This window comes from Schistocerca americana, chromosome 7 (assembly GCF_021461395.2).
Source record: "Schistocerca americana isolate TAMUIC-IGC-003095 chromosome 7, iqSchAmer2.1, whole genome shotgun sequence".
Lineage (NCBI taxonomy): Eukaryota > Metazoa > Arthropoda > Insecta > Orthoptera > Acrididae > Schistocerca > Schistocerca americana.
Window position 1 is genome coordinate 462,537,614 of NC_060125.1, and position 20,673 is coordinate 462,558,286.

Below are 20,673 nucleotides of genomic sequence, written 5' to 3' on the forward strand. Positions count from 1 at the left end.
CTGGTTCGTATGCAACCCACATAACGCAGCTGTCTAGCAGGTCCTCTAATCACTCCTCGGTACAGTCGTTTGACTATTGAAAATGCTTCCAACAAGTCACCACTAGAAAACACTACTCTGTATCGCAATATCTCAAGATGTAAAGATATACCACGATACTACAAATATCAGGGAACACCTTATCACAGATAAGACCGTCCTTAAGGCTTGTAAGCTCGCATTTATTACAATAAATGACATAACTGAAATGTTACCACTCTCACTATTACGTCAGATAGGTAATGCATGTAGTAAGTTCGTCATATTCATGATTTGTTCTACAAAGTAACGTACCGTATTTATTATTTAACGCAAAAGACATAAAAAATTTTAATTATTCACGAGCACCTAGTTCAGAATATGTATGAACTTCAAATGACACGAAGAACCGTCTCGTTCTGCATATGGATTCAAACCCAGGCCATGCAGACAAAGCAAAGATTTCGTGACTGACGGAAACTATCAGTCTTTCCTGACTATGCATACAGAGAGTGATATACCTCGAATTTAGACAGTATAAGTTAGCAAATATCAACTTTAAATTACATAATGTAAACGTTTTTAATGGATAGGAATTAGTACCAAGCATCTGTTGTCCGTGTTAACGAAGATGGGAGATGTTAAATGTTGTTTCTTCACAAGTAACTTACTTGAAATGGCTTGAGGTAAAGCTTTGTGTTGGACAGGGATTCGAACCCAGAACCTAATCAGATTGTTATCGAAGCACAATCAACTGTGCATATCGGATTTTCTCGGCAGTAGCTGGATGTTTGAACTGAAATGACGAGACGAAACATTAATTTTTTCCTCCCCAGGACTCCAACCCGACACCTATCGCTGTTATATTCTAGAGAAAACAAACGTTAAATATGGGTTTGTTACACCAGCAGCGACAAGTGAGCAAGTTTGAACTAGAAATAATATGACGAAGAATTCAGTGCTGACTGGGAATCAAACCCCACACATATCATGGTTGACTACACACAAAGAGTCGTCAGCTACCGAATTTTTCTCCACCAGCATGCCTGAACTTACAGTGATCTCGCAAATTGTCCTGTGTATCACTGGGAGTCAAAAACGTCAGATACCGTTAGTGTTGACAACGAATGAAAATACATTAAAAATGAAAATTATTATCCACTAGTAGATAGGTGTTCTCATGCTACAGCTTGATAATACATAATGAAAACTTTAGTGATGGGCCAGGATTGGAACCCATTCACGCGCAATATGTGGAGATGTTGAAAAATCTGCAGTTCTGAACTAACAACAATTTGTAGTCGAGCTGTATTGTCACGAAGGGATCAAATTCCTCGTTAAGAGCGGTCTGAGTTGCATTCCCAGTTCAGAACCAGTTTTATCGACATACAGAAGCTCAAGTAGAAGATGTAAGAAGCGTCCTGTGACCCTACATAGCTTATGTTTCATCACTATAAATAAATAACTAGTATAATAAAGGTTACTGGTGACAGAGTCTCTACAAGTCCCCACTCCTGACTTTATCGTGGTTCAACCTAACGTTTAGTTGGTAGTGAAGGGATATCATGATTAATGCGAATTTCAGACCACAATGGCGTTATACCGTCTTCACTTGGCGTAGCCAGAAGAGAATAGAGTCTGTCTCCCCCTATCAAAAATCATCAGCAGAAGCTGGTATCGATCCTAGTCCAGAAGTATATGAAATTATTATCAATCCAACAGACCACCGAATTCTCTGTGCAGAACGCCACACTGGATCAGAATTCTGCTACACAGGCTCCGTGTAGTGGTTTGCAGCATGTTCAGTACATTCATTTACTTGATTGGCCGAATCGCCATGCTCTAGCTGCAACAGCTACCCAGTGCATACATTCGACTCTGTTTTGTAATCACCGAAATAAGATCACGTAACTGCCACCTACACAGAACTGCCAACAGTGCAGGATGCAGAAATTTAAATAGGAGGTTTTCCTTTCCACTTGAGCTACTCTATTGTGCTATCTGTTTGTTGATAATATCATGGGGTGCAAAAGAAAAGCTGTAACTGTGTGTCTCTCCGAAGTCTAGATCCGTTCATATGCATTATGTAACAGCACTGTGGAATGCGGAAGTTCTGGAAGAATTGTTATTGAGCTCTGGAGGTGATAGAGTTACGTGTCAGTCAGTCTGCTTTCGGCCGGTGAGCGGCGAGGACGTCTTGTTCACGTCCCATCCGCAGAGTCGCGAGCACGCGTAGTTTGTTTACTTCCTCGCCACAGCTAATACTCGCGTCCGTTAACATTGGGTCGTCATGGCTCATTCGTACAGAAAAGCTACCATCATGATCAGCTTCCAGCCCGACTACACACAACCACGAGCCTTTGAAGTCGAACACTGCACATCATCGGTATCCACCTATCCATCACAAGTAGCGTCGTTTACGTCAAGATGGTGGATGACGAGTTATGTCATGTAGTTGACTCACTGGGCTCCATAAGTACACTGTAACAGTAATTTCTGTGTGTATGCAATGCATGCGGATTGTAGAATTTAGTGGTGCTCTCTCTTCCACTTCTGTATACAATATGACTGACCTAAATGGCCCCTTTATCATTACAGGCCCCTGGCAGTGCTACATCATACTGATAATATTCATATGCTTATACTGACAACCTCACCGTTTTAGCTGATTTTGTAACCATTTAAATAAAACAACATGACCTTCCAGTGAAAGGCACTTCGTCCCCCTTATCCTTCTGTGAAATTTGTCACTAAGCTTTTTTGTCTTCCAAACTGCGAAATTCGGCAGAGTACTGCCGGTAAACGATTCACAAACCACGATTTAGTGCCGTTGAGACAATTTCCTTAAACATTTACGTAGCTGAAGAAATTTAGTTTCTTCTTAAATCGTCTTATGCAGCAACGTTCACAGATATCTCAAATAGGAAAAGCCCTTTATCCAGGTACGAAGGTTGTAAAACAATCTTCACACAGTTTGGGTCAGGTTGATCTTTTCGTCTGATAGCACTCCGTAAGTATTTTGTCTAAGAGGCATCACAAGTAATGTTACTGTAACTGTGGGAATCACTGGTTGAAAACTAGTTTAACACCAATGGGTACAGTACTGTAAACTATTGAAAATGATTATTAGCTAAGTCTGAGTTCACCCACAAACTGAGGCGTATTTATAATATTGAAGCTGGACTGTGTATCCTTGTCTTCCTTGAGTGGTCATTGGAGAGCGTTTACACACACGTATACAATACTATAAATACTTCGAACGCTATAGTTAACGTTGCTGTCATAAACTATTTTTTTTAATTCTGCTGGGCCGTCGGCGTGCAATATGAGTTGTAAAAACAGTCTTACACAAATAAATTGTCCGTTGAGTCGATCACGTAAAGTGGAAATACAGTCGTGCTCCGCTCAGAATTCTATGTCCGGCAACATGCTCGATCTGGCAACTTTGTAGACTGCAGTATTTCCTGGAGGATGTCTTGACTACAGTTTGCATGCATTGCATACACACAGAAATTACTGTTACAGTGTACTTTCGGAACCCAATGAGTGAATTGCTTATTTTCCGGTGAGAAAGAGCACGGACAGACAGTCTACGTTACATTAGGTTACTTAAACTAGTGTCACTATGAGCTAGACTTTATGGTCAGCTACTAAGTGTAAGGTAAATGAGTCGGATGTGGGTTTTGCAACTGTGAAATACTTTCCTTCATTATAGAACCGAATATTAAATTTGAACTATTGCGCAAATGTTGAACTTGGATAGCTTAGAATGTTAATCTTTCTGTTTATTGCAAAGGAAAACAATTGATTTTCAAAAACATTGTCGGTCATTCACAACTTGAAACAAGTCACGTCGACCAAATCATATGGAAGAACTGACAGCGACGTATAGCGGAAGGCAGCAAGTTTCCTTGGCTTTTGGTTTAGCAGTATTCGACGGCCATTTCTCGTCGCAAGTAAATGAAGAAAGGCAGCCAGTTTTTGTTATGAGATAATGTGTTCATCAATTACTTTAGTTTTAATGTAATCTACGAGTAATTGCTGATGTTTCATATTAACATCCAAAGGATTCCGTAGACAGGAAAAGAACCTGTTGTTGCGCAACTACTTCTATAATGACCAAAACGCTATAAACGATCTTCAAGCAGATGTGTTCCAGCAGCGGTATGAAGAAAACGATAGTAATAATGTCTGTACTATCGAGTTATCCGGTAACTTCACACTTCACAGTGGATTTTATGGAACTAAGAAATTTACTGGATTAGGGAAAATTTCAAATTGGCTTCACAAGAGTCTTTCCATAGTCCTGACATGAGAATAGCATAATCTCCGCGTCAGAAGCTTCCTTCTAGTTAACCATTTAATAGACTCGCATTTTTTCCACCGTGACTAATATTGTATGCTAAGCACATCATCCGTTACGGCACACTCCAGGGGCTGGGAAATGTGGCCACAATGTTCTGGTGGAACGAGCTATCACAGGTTAAATGCGTGGGTGCAGACATTTACTTTTAAGAGGCACAAACTTGTTTACTCTACCTCTGAGAACCTCGAGAGAAACACGTTATAATCCATAATCCGCATTAAACATCACGTTCCTTCGTTACCAACTACGTAGAGCCGGTTTACGCAGGTCAGTGACATAGGTGGAAGTCATGGTAAACAAAAATACTGTCACCAGTAAACTTAGTTACATTAGAAAATTTTATTTTATTTGATGAAGTGATAGACATTTAAAGGAAGAGAGCTCTTATTTACTTGTAATTGACTGAACTAGAGTCGTAGAAAAATATGGTGCTGGACTGGGATTCGAATTCGTATATTCTCTTTCAGGGATCTCAATCTCCCGGCCGGCCGGGGTGGCCAGCGGTTCTATGCGCTCCAATATGGAACCGCGCGACCGCTACGGTCGCAGATTCGAATCCTGCCTCAGGCATGGATGTGTGTGATGTCCTTAGGTTAGTTAGGCTTAAGTATTTATAAGTTCTAGGGGACTGATGATCTCAGAAGTTAAGTCCCATAGTGCTCAGAGCCATTTCAATCTCTTGGAACAGTATAGTTCAATCATTTCGTTCCTTTTCCCAAGACTGCAATCTTCTCTAGGTCTCCTCCAAAGATAACTATGTGGGTCCGAATCCTGATCCGGTATAAAAATATTCGTCATTTCATTTCAAGCCCTATCACGTGCAAACCGGCCTGCTAGTGAAAATTAACATGCATTCTTAATGTCTGTTCATGTGTTGCCAACAATCGCAATAGGTTTCGTTATTTCTGGTCAATCACGCACATATTCGTGAGTGATAATGAAGGACGATAAGTGTGCTGTTCGATTGTCGCTCAAGCAAAAATATTTGTATCCTTATATTAGATTCAAACACCTAGCAGCTGGTAATAAAAACCGATAAGTAACATCTGATTTTACTTAGTTAACAATACGATTATGTGTTTGGTTCGTATCTCCATCACAGAACTTCACATCATGCGCTTCGTATTTAAATGCATGCTCACTTTGTTCTTCTGAATGGAGGTATATCAGACATATTTCGTGGTTAGCTAACAGGGACGAAAGGGTCTTGATAGGAGTCCTCGTTTATTACAAAAACTGTGGTCTTTTATTTTCATGTTTAGATTTGGTTAGTGATATTGGCAAAAATTTCGGTAATTCAAGACTTTTCATGGCTAGTTAGCAATGTGATTTGATTAGATTCGATTAGATTACATTACATTAATACTTCTTCCATAGATAGGGAATGCGGCATTTTGAAATGATGTGGAACGTTTCATTTTCTTGAAAGATTTCTTTACATACCAAGATTGAATTACTTTAGAAAAGTTTTTTGCTCTCTCTCTCATTCTTTTTTATTTTTATCTCTCTCTCTCTCTCTCTCTCTGTCACTCTCTCAAACCCACCCACCCACACACACACACACACACACACACACACACACACACACACACACACACCCAAACACACACATGCATGCGCACACACACACACAAACACACACATGCATGCGCACACAGTACACTTACGAAAGAAACATAAAAACAACTATGAGAGTTACTGATTAATGATGTTTAGTTTGCAGTCAGTTCTTAGCATTATTGGTAACTGCACTCCAGTCCCTAAACCTGGTTACTGAAATGCGCATCACACGCATTCCAAGCCATAGCAGCTACGTCTTTGAGACACCAGCTATGGTCACTTCCCAGCCCGCTATAGGATCACATCGGTTCGTCTTCTTCCTGCTGGTACTGTAACTGAGATTTGGCAACACGCCAGGGTATGTTTGGCAACTCTGTGATCGACAAATTACTTCCTGGTGTGCACGGAATTAAGACTCAAAGTTCACTTGAATTTTCCTGTCATTTCCATTGAATAATCTGAGATATTATCGCTTGAGGTGTAACAAAAGATTGTAAATTTACGGTCTTCAGCCCTGGAAAGTCGTTGCACGTGGAAATCGCAACGAATCACGTCCTTTAAATAGCTGTTTACGAGTTCCAGGCATTATTGGCCTCGTGAAGGAACACAAAACACATACGTCTTCGCCGGCCGGTGTGGCCAAGCGGTTAAAGGCGCTACAGTCGCAGGTTCGAATCCTGCCTCGGGCATGGATGTCTGTGATGTCCTTAGGTTAGTTAGGTTTAAATAGTTCTAAGTTATAGGGGACTGATGAACTTAGAAGTTAAGTCCCATAGTGCTCAGAGCCATTTGAACCATTTTTGAACATACGTCTTCGTTGGCTCTGTGGTTACACGCTGACCTCTGAAAAAGTTTGTTATGGTTCGCGGTTTCAGTCTCGCTAGCAATATCGTTTTTATCCCTTCTGTGAAGAGTTACGAGCAGTCAGATTAAATATTGATAAGGAAATCATATAAAAATACTTTGAGCTCATACTGCAATGGTGAAAAACTTACAATGCTGCACTACAGGTAATGCCTCTTTCCGCTGCTGGTAAACTGATTTTGGGCTTCTAGGAATACATAACTTTATTTATGAAATTCCACGTTTGCCTACGTCTTGAGTGTGACACAGCCTACTAACTAAACACAGTCCCAATTGAAATCTAAGTGAGTAGTGTTTTTCTAATTCGTACCGATAGGGGCACGCTTGTGTACAGATACTCAGTTTTATTAAAACAGACTTTTGTCGTAAGATTATCGTGGGTAGTTTAATTTCATTTCTTATAATACAGTGCACAATTTTCGGAAGGTTTCTTTTACGGTTGTTAAAACAATAGTAAACACGAGAGAGAAATTAATCATCCGTGATACATGCGAATTCTCTGATGTTCTTTATAACAGTGTGACAACGCACATGCAGTTTATTGATTAGATGCATGTAGAAAACTTGTTCTGAGTTAAAACTGTCAAACATGGATTGAAGAAGAATAAAATGCCACTACCACACGACAGCTAATGTAGAAAATACTTTTCTGACGTATTTTGGCACGATGCGCTCTCCCCATACATAATACAAAAGTTTCGAGATGCATCTGCTGTCTGGTCGTCTATTATTCCTGAACAGAACAAACTGTCGCAGAAGTTAGCCCGTTTTCCACATGCGACTATTTTGGGTTGAGAAGTGAAGGGAATTATGTTCAAAGTTCTATTAGATTGATAACTTCAGCAGACAGCAGAATTGCGTTTAAAAAATGTGGCAGTGAATGTACTCGAACTCGCGACGTTTTATCTATGGCGCTCGACGCTTACCATTACGCAACTTTTTCTTATTCACTGTTTTTAATACATTCTTAATTTGGTTTTACTTTATACCACAGCAAAAATAAATGTCTCTAGCACCGCATCGTGCTCTGAGTAAAGGAAACAATATCTTCGCACGTTCCTACACCGAGGTAATGTACATGGGGAAAACGAAAAAAAAAAGTACTGCATACATGATGCAGAAAGTTGTGTCGCCACTCTCCTTACGCTTCATCATCCACGTACGTCTTCACGTATGTCATGTTATTCCACCGAGAATCGAACATAGTCTTGTCAGCTCACTCAATGGGTGTCCTCTCCTACCTGTTGATGATCCAGCTGCGTGGAGGGTGGCGTAGGGCACTCCCTAAGTAATTAGAAAAATACTGTCTGTATTTTGGGTTCCGTACGATCTTGCAATGACATTATTGTAGGTAGTTCCAAAAGTCGAATATATCTTTAGGTCCATCGTGAAACAAGTAGTGTACCGCATGCGCACGATAAGTGTGCTGGTTCAATTGTCACTCAAGCACAAATATTTGTATCCTTATTTTAGATTCAAACACCTAGCAGCTGGTAATAAAAACCGATAAGTTACATCTGATTTTACTTAGTTAACAATACAATTATGTGTTTGGTTCGTATCTCCATCACAGAACTTCACATCATGCACTTCATATTTAAATGTGTGCTCACTTTGTTCTTCTGAATGGAGGTATATCAGACATCTTTCGTGGTTAGCTAACAGGGACGAAAGGGTCTTGATAGGAGTCCTCGTTTATTACAAAAACTGTTGTCTTTTATTTTTATGTTTAGATTTGGTTAGAGATATTGGCAAAAATTTCGGTAATTCAAGACATTTCATGGCTTAGCAATGTGATAAGATTAGATTCGATTAGATTACATTGCATTAATACTTCTTACATAGATCGGGAATGCGACATTTTGAAATGATGTGGAACGTTTCATTTTCTTGAAAGATTTCTTTACATACCAAGATTGAATTTCTTTAGAAAAGTTTTTTGCTCTCTCTCTCATTCTTTTTTATTTTTATCTCTCTCTCTCTCTCTCTCTCTCTCTCTCTCTCACACACACACACACACACACACACACACACACACACACACACACACACACAAGCACGCGCACACACGCACACACATTATTTTTTGTTTGTTTGTTTGTTGTGCTCGACTGTTGGTGAGGATCGAAACTGTCCGTGAATGAGTTTCTTAGTTTTGAGTACACTTACGAAAGAAATATAAAAACAACTATGAGAGTTACTGATTTATGACGTTTAGTTTGCAGTCAGTTCTGAGCATTATTGGTAACTGCGCTCCAGTCCCTAAACCTGGTTACTGAAATGCGCATCAGACGCATTACGTATTCCAAGCCATAGCAGCTGCGTCTTTGAGACGCCAGCTATGGTCACTTCCCAGCCCGCTATAGGATCACATCGGTTCGTCTTCTTCCTGCTGGTACTGTAACTGAGATTTGGCAACACGGCAGGGTATGTTTGGCAACTCTGTGATCGACGAATTACTTCCTGGTGACATCGTTGGTCTTGGCGCGCCGGAAATACTGTTGATCCGGAAAAAGTAGAAAACGAAGTGTAATGTGTTCCGGAGTCACTCGTACAAAATACGACAAAATTTGTCACACCAACTGCCATTCGTCTTCTGCCGCGCCACATGTGAGACGGTGTTCGTCCGTGTCCGGCCTCCCGCAGTCTACGCAAAGAGGCGATTCCGCCATGTTTATCTTGTGGATGTGTGATCGGGTTATCTGTTTACCATTGACTTCACAGTCATGTGGATCGGACGGCTGTGTTCAGTGTAACCGCGTGAATCGTCTTCCACACAACCTTACAATTAACCTGAGGGCTTTTGGTCTCCACGATGTTTGGCGGGCGCCTCTGATGTAGGACATGATATATATCCCGCGCCGACGCCTGTTTCGTCAGTGGTACTGCGATACGGACATAGCTGTGTTCAATGTAAATGTTCCCGAAGTAGTAGAAGGGTGGGGGTATGTCTTGCGTCGTCAGCGGGGGCATAAGGGAGGGTGGAGCTAAGGACTCCAACAGCAAACCTGTCAAACGTTCCGGGTGGTGGCGCCACAACTTGATGTGTGAGCTGACATACAGGGCGACAGCTCTGTCGACATGGACTAGGCCAAGACCTCCCCTTTCTAGGGGAAGGGTCGACGACTCATAACTGACTTTGAAGAGCATGCCTGTACTGACGTAGGCTCCGAATGCCGCTCATAGACGTCGAGCCATCAGTAAAGGTATTGGAAGAACACGCGCTATGTGTGGAAGGCGCGATGCGAGGTAAACATTGACGAAGTGTGTCCTTTGGAGAATGTCGAGGGTACGCAGACGAAGGTTGAAGATCTGGACCCGAATTTGTTGTAATAGGCGGCGGTAGTTAAGAGCCGCAGTGCGCCGTATGTCGTCGTGAAACTCTATTCCGAGACATTTGATAGTGCCACGAAGCTGTAGGGGTTCGAGACACGCAGGGGTCAACCCGTCTCTCATGGCCATGGCGACCGATTTGGCGACGTTGAGACAGCTGCCGGAAGCCACACCATACGTGGTGATCCATTCTAGTGCTCTGTTGACATCGTCGCGATTGCGGAACACGAGAACCAGGTCGTCTGCATATGCTGTTCAGCGAAATGTGACGTCACGCAGGGTAAGACCGGTGAGTTCAAAAATGGCTCTGAGCACTACAGGACTTAACAGCTGTGGTCATCAGTCCCCTAGAACCTAGAACTACTTAAACCTAACTAACCTAAGGACATCACACACAACCTTGCCCGAGGCAGGATTCGAACCTGCGACCGTAGCAGCCGGGCGGTTTCGGAAGACCGGTGAGGCGTTGACGGAGGCCACAGAGGAGCGGTTCCAGTGCCAGAGCATATAGTATCGTCGACAAGGGGCAGCCTTGACGCACGGAGCGGAAAATCGGGAGGGACTGCGAGGGACGCCCGTTAACGAGCACTTTGGAAGTCGCCCCTCGGAGGAGACGCATTACGACGTCTGTCAATTGCTGTGGGTACTGCATGTGCTGGAGAACGGACGTTAGGTACGCGTCATCCACTCGATCAAAAGCTTCGCTAAAATCTAGCGATGCCAGTGCTCCCGGGATGCGGCGTGCCCTGGCTAGTAAGTCACGGTATCGACATAGTGCTGCGTGGATGTTGTTGATACCCCCTACGGAAGTCTGATCTGGTGAGATGATTAAGGCAGGGTCGGTCGTAGACGGTTTGCTAATAGTCTGGTGAATATCTTCATGTCGCAGTGAACGAGTGTTAGCGGGCGGTAATCTTGTATTCGAGCCCCAACTTTTGGTTTGTGAACCGGTATAATTATTCCTTCTACGAAGGTCGCAGGGAGCTGCACCGCGGGGGACATAAGCTCCCGACAGATATCTGTTAACTCGGGAGCCAGTAAATACTGGAAAGTTCTACAAAACTCCACAGGGAGCCCGTGGGGGCCAGGAGACTTATTCGCCGGTCCTTTACCGATGGCGTCGATAACTTCGTCTTGCGTAATGTCGTTCAATAATTCAGTTTGTAAATCCTGTGGGACAGTGCCGTAAACCAGTTGAGAGACTGCTGACACCGTCGTCGGGTCGGAGCATTGAGCAGAATAAAGTCGTACGTAATGGTCGAAGAAGGCTGCAGCAATATCGCGTTGTGTGATGTGATGACGGCTGTCCTCAGTGGTGATGGCATGTATCAGCGCCCGTCTTCGCAGTGTACGTTCTCGGATAACGTGGTACATGGTGGGTCGTTCCGTTGCGAGTCTGTCTTGTGTTCGTGCATATGGGCTACGATCTGTGCTTTCGCACGCTGAACTGTCAACTGTCGTTCCGGTGTGGGTGGCAAGGAGGCACAATCGCGAAGGACGGTGAAATAAAAATCGAGGGTCTGCAGCCTCCAAGCAGCTGTCTCTAGACCATACGTAATAAAGGTTCTCCGTAGGGCAGGCTTGGCGCAGGTTAACCACCAACTAATCGACGTAGGGTACGTTGGGAGGCGGCGAACGCAGAAATTCCACGTGTCTTCGATGGCGCGTCGACAATCCGGAGAAGCAAGATGAACAAGGTTTAATTTCCACGGATGTCAGCTGCGCCACACCCGTTGGCGACGAAGTGTGACGGCACATATATACGCCTCGTGATCAGAAAAGGCTACTGGCCGCACCTGCACGTCACTCACCGTTGCTGCGAGAGAACGGGAGACGTAAATCCTATCGATGCGACTAGGCGAGTGACTCGTGAAATGGTATCCCGGTCTATTTCCTCGGACATGTTCCCAAGTGTCTACCAGCTGGAGATCGCCGATGATTGTCCCATGTTCGGGGCACGGTGAATGGCGTGGCAGCTGATCTTTAGGTGCTTGGGTGCAATTCAAATCGCCCCCTAATATCAAGTCATCGTGTCTGCCTTAAAAAGCGGTGCTATTCCTTCTGCGAAGAAGAGCGATCGGTCACGACGGTGATTTGTTCCGGAAGGGGCGTACACATTGATAAACCGGACGCCTTGCACCGTTACGGCAATTACTCTGGCGTCGGGGAGATATCGGACTTCGTCCGCCTCGAGGCCCTCTCTGAGGAGAATGGCGACTCCACTGTTAGTTGGCGAGGCGTGGGACACATAAGCCGTAAAACCATACATACCCAGGAAATCGGCGACGAAGACTTCTTGGAGAAAGACCATGTCAACGTCTGTTGCATTCAGCATGTCTTGGAGCTGCGACAACTTCGTACGTGTCCGAATGCTGTTAATGTTGATGGTCGTTAAGCGACAGGTCTGTAGATCGTCTCCTGCGGTGGGGGCCACCGTAAGTGTCGCCGTAAAAGGTGGGGCCTGTGATCTGCTGGCCACGTCCGCGCCGTCATCTAATGCTACTCGGGAGGCGCCGAGGCGTGGGAGGAGAGACGCCTCTCCTCATCCACCACAGCGGCCGTAGAATCGTCTTCAATGTCATCCGCCCAAGGTCCGTAAGTTAACGGTGGCTGCGGTAAAACACTTGTGGGCTGAGTGACTAAGGGTGAATCCGCAGTTGTTTCCGGTTGTGTAGCAACGGCGGGCGCTGTGCTGGCCATCCGTTTGTCCGAGAGAGCGGAATCGGGTTTGTCAAAATCAAAGTGACAGGTGAGGGCGATCTCGTGTCATCCATTTTCCTCGTCGTTTCGTCGGCCGTCCGGTCGTCAACTGGAGAAGACGTCCGCTGGAGGCAAACGTCTGATGGTGTGCGTCGTCGCTTTTTATGTTTTCTGGGTGACCTTTGTTTGCGGACGTGGGTTTCTGTGTCCGAGAGAGTTTGTGGTTCCCGTATCGCATCCCCCTCAGGTAGAAAGGCAGAGGTCGGTACAACCCTAGCGTCGAGTTCCATTCTCTCGTCCTAAACTTCATGTGGAGTCGATGGGCGGCGTTCATCAATCTCTGCGGACACCGTAATGGTGTTGGTCAATCCAGGACTGGCGACAGGTGTGCATTCTAACGCTTCCTGTTGTCCAAGGCGTTTGTCGTCTGTCATGACGGTCGATCGTGTCACCTCTGCGTAATTCAGGGGGAGGGCTGTGAGCGTAAGAGGTGGTGTCGTGTCATGTAATAGAAGTTGTGTAACTCGACGTTGAATACACGCCGAGCGCAAATGACCCTCCTAGCCGCAAGCATAAGAAGTACGAGGTTGTCCGTCGTACATTACTATTGCTCCACAGCCACCTATGACTAAGCAGGATGCCACATGTTTCTTTAATTCAATTTTCACTTGTAGGACGCCTTGGACGACCTGGTGCGTCTCGAAGGTGTTCCATTTTTCGGCCACGTGACTACTTACCGTCCCATAAGGGCGGAAAGCCAAGGTAACGACGTCAGGTGGCACTTCGAAAGGAGTTCGAAGACTCTTAGTGTGCATAATCCTAGTCCAGCATGGTCATCAGTAACCTCTCTGATGCGACCATCGGAGCGTTTGAACTCGAGAGTGTTCACTCATCTGTTCGCAACTGCGTGACATAAGTCGTCATCTACCATCTCGACGTAAACGACGCTACTTGTGGTGGATAGGTGGATACCGATGATGTGTGGTGTTGATATTTGAACTTCGTCACGGATGAATCGTTCGACTTCTAAGGCTCGTGGCCATGCGTAGTCGGGCTGGAAGCTGATCTTGATGGTAGATTTTCTATACGAATGAGCCATGGCGACCCAAGGTTAACGAACGCGAGTATTAGCTGCGGCGAGGAAGTAAACAAAACACGCGCGTCGCGACTCTGCGGACGGGACGTAAACAAGACGTCCTCGCCGCTCACTGGGCGAATGCAGACTGACTGACACGTAACTCTAACACCTCCAGAGGTGGCATGGCGATTCGGTCAATCAAGTAAATGAATGTACTGAACATGCTGCAAGCCACTACAGGGAGCCTGTGTAGCAGAATTCTCATCCAGTGTGCCGTTCTGCACAAATAATTCGGTGGTCTGTTGTATTGATAATGATTTCATATACTTCTAGGCTGGGATCGATACCAGCTTCTGCTGATGACTTTTGATAGGGGGAGACAGATTCTATTCTCTTCTGGCTACGCCAAGTGAAGAAGGTATAAAGCCATTGTGGTCTGAAATTCACATTAATCATGATATTCCTTCTCTACCAAGTAGACGTTAGGTTGAAAAGAAATTGCTCTGAGCACTGTGGGACTCAACTTCTGAGGTCATTATTCCCCTAGAACTTAGAACTAGTTAAACCTAACTAACCTAAGGACATCACAAACATCCATGCCCGAGGCAGGATTCGAACCTGTGACCGTAGCGGTCTTGCGGTTCCAGACTGCAGCGCCTTTAACCGCACGGCCACTTCGGCCGGCGTTAGGTTGAACCACAATAAAGTCAGAAGTGGCGACCTGTAGAAACTCTGTCACCAGTAATCTGTATTGTACTAGTTATTTATTTATAGTGACGAAACATACGCTATGTAGGGTCACAGGACGCTTCTTACATCTTCTATTTGAGCGTCCGTATGTCGATAAAACTGGTTCTGAACTGGGAATGCAACTGAGACCGCTCTTAACGCGGAATTTGATCCCTTCGTGACAATACAGCTCGACTACAAATTGTTGTTTGTTCAGAACTGCAGATTCTTCAACATCTACACATATTGCGCGTGAATGGGTCTGAATCTTGGCCCAGCACTAAAGTTTTCATTATATATTATCAAGCTGTAGCATGAGAACACCTGTCTGCTGGTGGATAATAATTTTCATTTTTAGTGTATTTTCATTCGTTGTCAACACTAACGATATCTGACGATTTTGACTCCCAGTGATACACAGGACAATTTGCGAGATAACTCTAAGTTCAGGGATGCTGGTGGAGAAAAATTCGGTAGCTGCCGACTCATTGTTCAAATGGTTCAAATAGCTCTGAGCACTATGGGACTTAACTGTTGTGGTCATCAGTCCCCTAGAACTTAGAGCTACTTAAACCTAAATAACCTAAGGACATCACACACATCCATGCCCGAGGCAGGATTCGAACCTGCGACCGTAGCGATCGCGCGGTTCCAGACTGTAGCGCCTAGAACCGCTTGGCCACTCCGGCCGGCCCGACTCTTTGTGTGTAGTCAACAACGATATGTGTGGGGTTCGATTCCCAGTCAGCACTGAACTCTTCGTCATATTATTTCTAGTTCAAACTTGCTCACATGTCGCTGCTGGTGTAACAAACCCATATTTAACGTTCGTTTTCTATAGAATATAACAGGGATAGGTGTCGGGTTGGAGTCCTGGGAAGGAAAAAATTAATGTTTCGTTTCGTCATTTCAGTTCAAACATCTAGCTGCTGCCGAGTTAATCCGATATGCACAGTTGATTGTGCTTCGATAACAATCTGATTGGGTTCTGGGTTCGAATCCCTGTCCAACACAAAGCTTTACCTCAAGCCATTTCAAGTAAGTTACTTGTGAAGAAACAATATTTAACATCTCCCGTAGTTCGTAAACAGGGACAACAGATGCTTGGTAGGAATTCCTGCCCATTAAAAATGTTAACATTATGTAATTTAAAATTGATATTTGCTAACTGATACTGTCTAAAATAGAGGTATAACACTCTCTGAATGCATAATCAGGAAAGACTTTTAGTTTCCGTCAGTCACGAAATATTTGCTTAGTCTGCATGACCTGGGTTTGAATCCATATGCAGAACGACACGGTTCTTCGTGTCATTTGAAGTTCATACATATTCTGAATTAGCTGCTCGTGAATAATTAAAATTTTTAATGTCATTTTGTGTTAAATAATAAGTACGGTACGTTACTTTGTAGAGCAAATAGTGAATATGACGCACTTACTACGTGCATTACCTATCTGACGTAATAATGAGAGTGGTAACATTTCAGTTATGTCATTTATTGCAGTAAGTGTGAGCTTACAAACTTTAAGGACAGTCTTATCTGTGATAAGGTGTTCCCTGATATTTGTAGTATCGTGGTATATCTTTACATCTTGAGATATTTCGATGCAGAGCAGTGTTTTCTAGTGGTGACTTGTTGGAAGCATTTTCAATAGTCCAACGACTGTACCGAGGTGTGATTAGAGGACCTGCTAAACAGCTGCGTTATGTGGGTTGCATACGAATCAGGTGAAAAGCAATTCAAGTCGTTCGGATACTTTTGAGCATAACTGTTCAAAGGCCTTCATCTGTTCCCGTATGAAAACGCCAGTGTGAATGGCTTACGATATGCTCGTGCACAGTAAGGCTACCCTCCTTTGTCGTGATCATATGTGTTCCACTGGAGCCTTGGTTGCTTCCTTTGCTGATTTGGGGAACTGATCAAACAGCTAGGTCATCGGTCCCATCGGATTAGGGAATGATGAAGATGGGAATCGGCCGTGTCCTTTCAAAAGAACCATCGCAGCATTTGGTTGTGCAGTTTAGGCAAATCAAGGAAACACTAAATCATAATGGCCAGACGCGGATTTCAATCATCCTCCTTCCGAATGGGAATCCAGTGTGCCAAGCACTGGGCCACCACGATCGGTAGCCCGCAACATTGATTCACGTTCCCACGCAGTCGAAAATCGGTCCACTGTCACATCCGAACGCCACATACTGTACTACTGGTCCAGCTGGCCAATTGGAGATTCCCAACCAGGCCTCTTTCAAACATTGTTAGTTGTTGATAGTACAGCCTCAAACGAGTGCGCAGCTCGTACTCATTCTTCACAATGAACACTCAATATCTGACGCGAATCACGCCCTGTATACACCCTACCAGGCATAGTACCAACAGCAAACGCGAACAAGACTGCTATACGGACACCGTGGCAGTTTTAGGTGTTTTGAACTACGGTTGCGTAAGATAAAGGTACAGGTCGGTCCTAAACTGCCAATGCCAACCACACCAGACAGTTTCACTATAGCTGCTAACAAATACGTTGTTAGATTTGATTTGAACTGCATACTGCTTTTTTTCTTATTTTGAAATGAGTGAAGAGACTAATTCTGGAGCATAAAGGGATTCGAATGTGACTCTCGCCACAACAAAACGAATCACCGCTCCCTTCAGAAGGGAGGCGGGGTTTGTTTACGGTTGCGGCCGACTGATACCTCGTAGTGTTCATTTAATAAATACACATCTAATAAAGGATAACAACTCTGTAATAATTTACACAACTGCCCATGGTGTGTGCGTATTCGGAGTTTCATTGAAATCCGACCATATCTTCTGGATGCTTCACTTTTTTTGTCAGTGAATGTATAACTTTTCGCTAATGATGGACAAGTGCACCCGATACTAGCTTAACAACTAATAGAAAGAAATTCTGTCAACTACGCAGCTTAGGTAAAATTACATACTTTCAATTAGAGCCAAGACAGGAGGAAGGGCACCGTTTGTCATAAACGTTAACGCAGATTGATTTCAGCTATGTGTAGCTATCTTCAGTGCAATTACATCCAAGTCGAGGCCACTCATCTTAAAAATAAAAATCACTCGTGGTACCACATTCCCATTATAGATAACAAACAATTAAACTCATTGAGATTAACTGTTTATTGCCCGTAACGGCAAAGTGGTACCATGTGCGATTTTATTTACGATCAGTCATCATGACTTGGATATGACAGCTCTGAAGATAGCTACACAGTAACTGTAATCGATCTCCATTAAACAGAAAATTAATTTGCTAGTCATAATGTCTTTCCTCCTATCTTGAATACCATTAATACGGTAGTGGAGTACGCAGTTACTGATGCAATCAAACTTGAAGATATTTTCAGTTGTTGCAAAGCTGTTGAGCACCTATGTAGAAGACTGTCACCACATTTCGCCTCGAACGTCATTCATTTCTCATTACTTTCGTGTCTCTCCAAACTGGCTTCTGTGATCTTAATTCTCAAATGTTACGCAGTATGGGATATTAAACCATAATCTTTGTTTCTAATTTTATTTCATCCCATAGCGACATTAGGAGATGCTAAAGCGGTTCTGTTCTTTACAGATTTTGTTCCTATATTACCACGTTTCCTACCAAGCGTTCCTGAGACTAAGTACCTCACACCCGCCACCAGTTCTTTATTACTGAATGGATTTCAAAATAAACCACAGTATCGATTCAATTCCGGAAGACGCTTTGACAAGGAAAGAAATACTGAACCTCTCACTAAAGATATGGATTACCCTTCACTTGGTGAGTAAATGGATTGTTATATGTGTTTAGAACTCTAAAATAATTTGCATTGCTGCCGATGGTGTGCATGTATACGAAGCTTCATTGAAATCCGACCATGTCTTCTGGTTACTTCACTTTTTTTGTCAGTCAATGTATGACTTGTCACTGATGTTGGACATTTGCCCCCTATACTAGCTGAACAACTAATAGAAAAAATTCTGTCAACTGGGCAGCTTACGTAAACTTGCATATTTTCAATCAGAGCCAAGGCCGGAGGAAGGGCATCATTTTAATGCAGATAGATTTCAGCTGTCCGTAGCTACCTTCAGTGCAATTACATCTAAGTCAACATGACTCGTCTTAAAAGAAAAATCGCACGTGACACTACATTGCCGTTATAGATAACAAACAGTTAAACTCATCGAGTTCGTTATCGGTAATGGCAATGTGGAGCCACGTGCGATTTTATTTACGGTCAGTCGTCATGACTTGGATATGACTGCAGTGAAAATAGCTATAGAATAACTGAAATCGATCTTCATTAAGCACGTTAATAATTTACTGTTTATGATGCTCTTCCCTCTGTCTTGGATCTCATTAATGCGGTCGTGAAATTCGCATTTACTGCTGAAATAAAACCTGCACATATTGTCAGTTGTTACAAGCTGCTGAGCACCTACGTAGAAGATTATCGCCATATGTCGCCTCGAACGTTATTGATTTCTCATTTCTGTCATGTCTCTCCAAATCGGCTTCTGTGATCGTCAACTCGCAAATGTTACACAGTACAGGATATTCATCTAGATCCTTTTTTTCTAATTTCATTTCGCCCCATAGCGCCATCAGGAGATGCTAAAGCGGTGTTGTTATTTGTTACAGATCTTATTCAAACGTTGTCACATTTACCACCGGGCATTCCTACGGACCAGTACCTCGCACCCATCAGCGCTTTATTGCTGAATAAATTACAATACAAACCGAAGTATCTATTCGGTTCTGGTAGAAGCTTCCACACGGAAGATAACACCGAACCTCTCACTGAAGATGTGAATTTCCCTTCACCTGGTGAGTAAATGCGTTGTTATAGGTATTTCACTGACGAGAACTTTACACTTTAACCGTTACCGTAGTCACTAATAACACGACCGTTTGAACTAGAGGGCCTACAACACTTGGATGACCCGCATCCGCGAAGTCGGAGGAGTGTCGAGGATCTCATAGCAAGGTACCAGCTTGTGAGGTCCGTCATCGACAAATATCTGAACATGTCACCGAGGACGCAAGACTTCATGGTGCGACAAGGAGTGAAATTGACTGCGAAGATGGTGAACGAGATATTGAAGAACTACGGGTCACATGTGAATAGCTGGGTCACTGAAAAACTTTCGTACACAGGCCTGGGTAGCTTCAGCTCATTGGTGGGCGGCGAAGTGGAGATGTTAATAAGACAGTTTGCAGACGGCTTACAAAATTACATAGAGACTCTCCCACACTGAGCAATTTTTCATTCAACGACGACTGTTGCTGATAACACACAGTTTTCAAAAAGTTATACAAAATAAAAATGTTTTAGCATTCTGCGACTTCTTTTCATTTACCTGCGATGTGAAACGTTAGAGTACAAATCCTCACTAATTACTCTCATTTTACCTATTTATCTATATTGGTATTTGAGTTCCTTGACCACTGTTTCAATCGTAAGTACAATAATGAAATATCTCGGTTGATGCCGAGGAATTGGCATCAGCAGCAACAATGTCAATGGATTGGGGGAAGCTGGAGGTTGTGAAGATATAATTACGGTTTCGCAGTGTTACCGTTTATTCAGACATTACTATTGATCACAGTCACTCTCCGAGTACATAAGATTTTTTAGAAACAATTACTTTAAAAGATCACAATAACAGAAGCAATATCTTACTGGTTTAAAATAAGTAAAAAGAATTCCCAAAACAATAATAAAAATAATGTTCATTGGGCGAAATAGTATTACCAGTAGTTCACTAGCCATGGAAACTAAAATATCAGTACATACGTCACAGTCTCATAATTCGTAATGAGTTCTAACGCAATACTATCCGAAACTCTCAGTCAGAGAGTTATCAAGAAAGTAACACTAAAATCTTAACGTAAGAAGCGTAGAATAATGTTAAAATTACAATGTTAATGTAACAGTTTAACAACGGAGTAATCAACCATTCACACTGCACATCTGACTTAAATCAAAATGCTAGACTGATTAAAATTGTCCCTTTCGTACACC

The 20,673-nt window shown here is 43.3% G+C and overlaps 1 protein-coding gene across 1 annotated transcript in view; it reads left to right on the forward strand.

The window, feature by feature from the left end:
- LOC124623016 overlaps positions 1 to 19,988 on the forward strand; it is a 109,955-nt gene extending 89,967 nt beyond the window's left edge. Inside the window, exons 8-10 of the mRNA XM_047148807.1 lie at positions 18,240 to 18,428; positions 19,290 to 19,475; positions 19,569 to 19,988. Of these exons, the coding sequence (XP_047004763.1) occupies positions 18,240 to 18,428; positions 19,290 to 19,475; positions 19,569 to 19,906 (713 nt within the window). The 3' untranslated portion in view covers positions 19,907 to 19,988. The remainder of the gene's footprint in view (positions 1 to 18,239; positions 18,429 to 19,289; positions 19,476 to 19,568) is intronic.
- Positions 19,989 to 20,673: the final 685 nt, after the last annotated feature.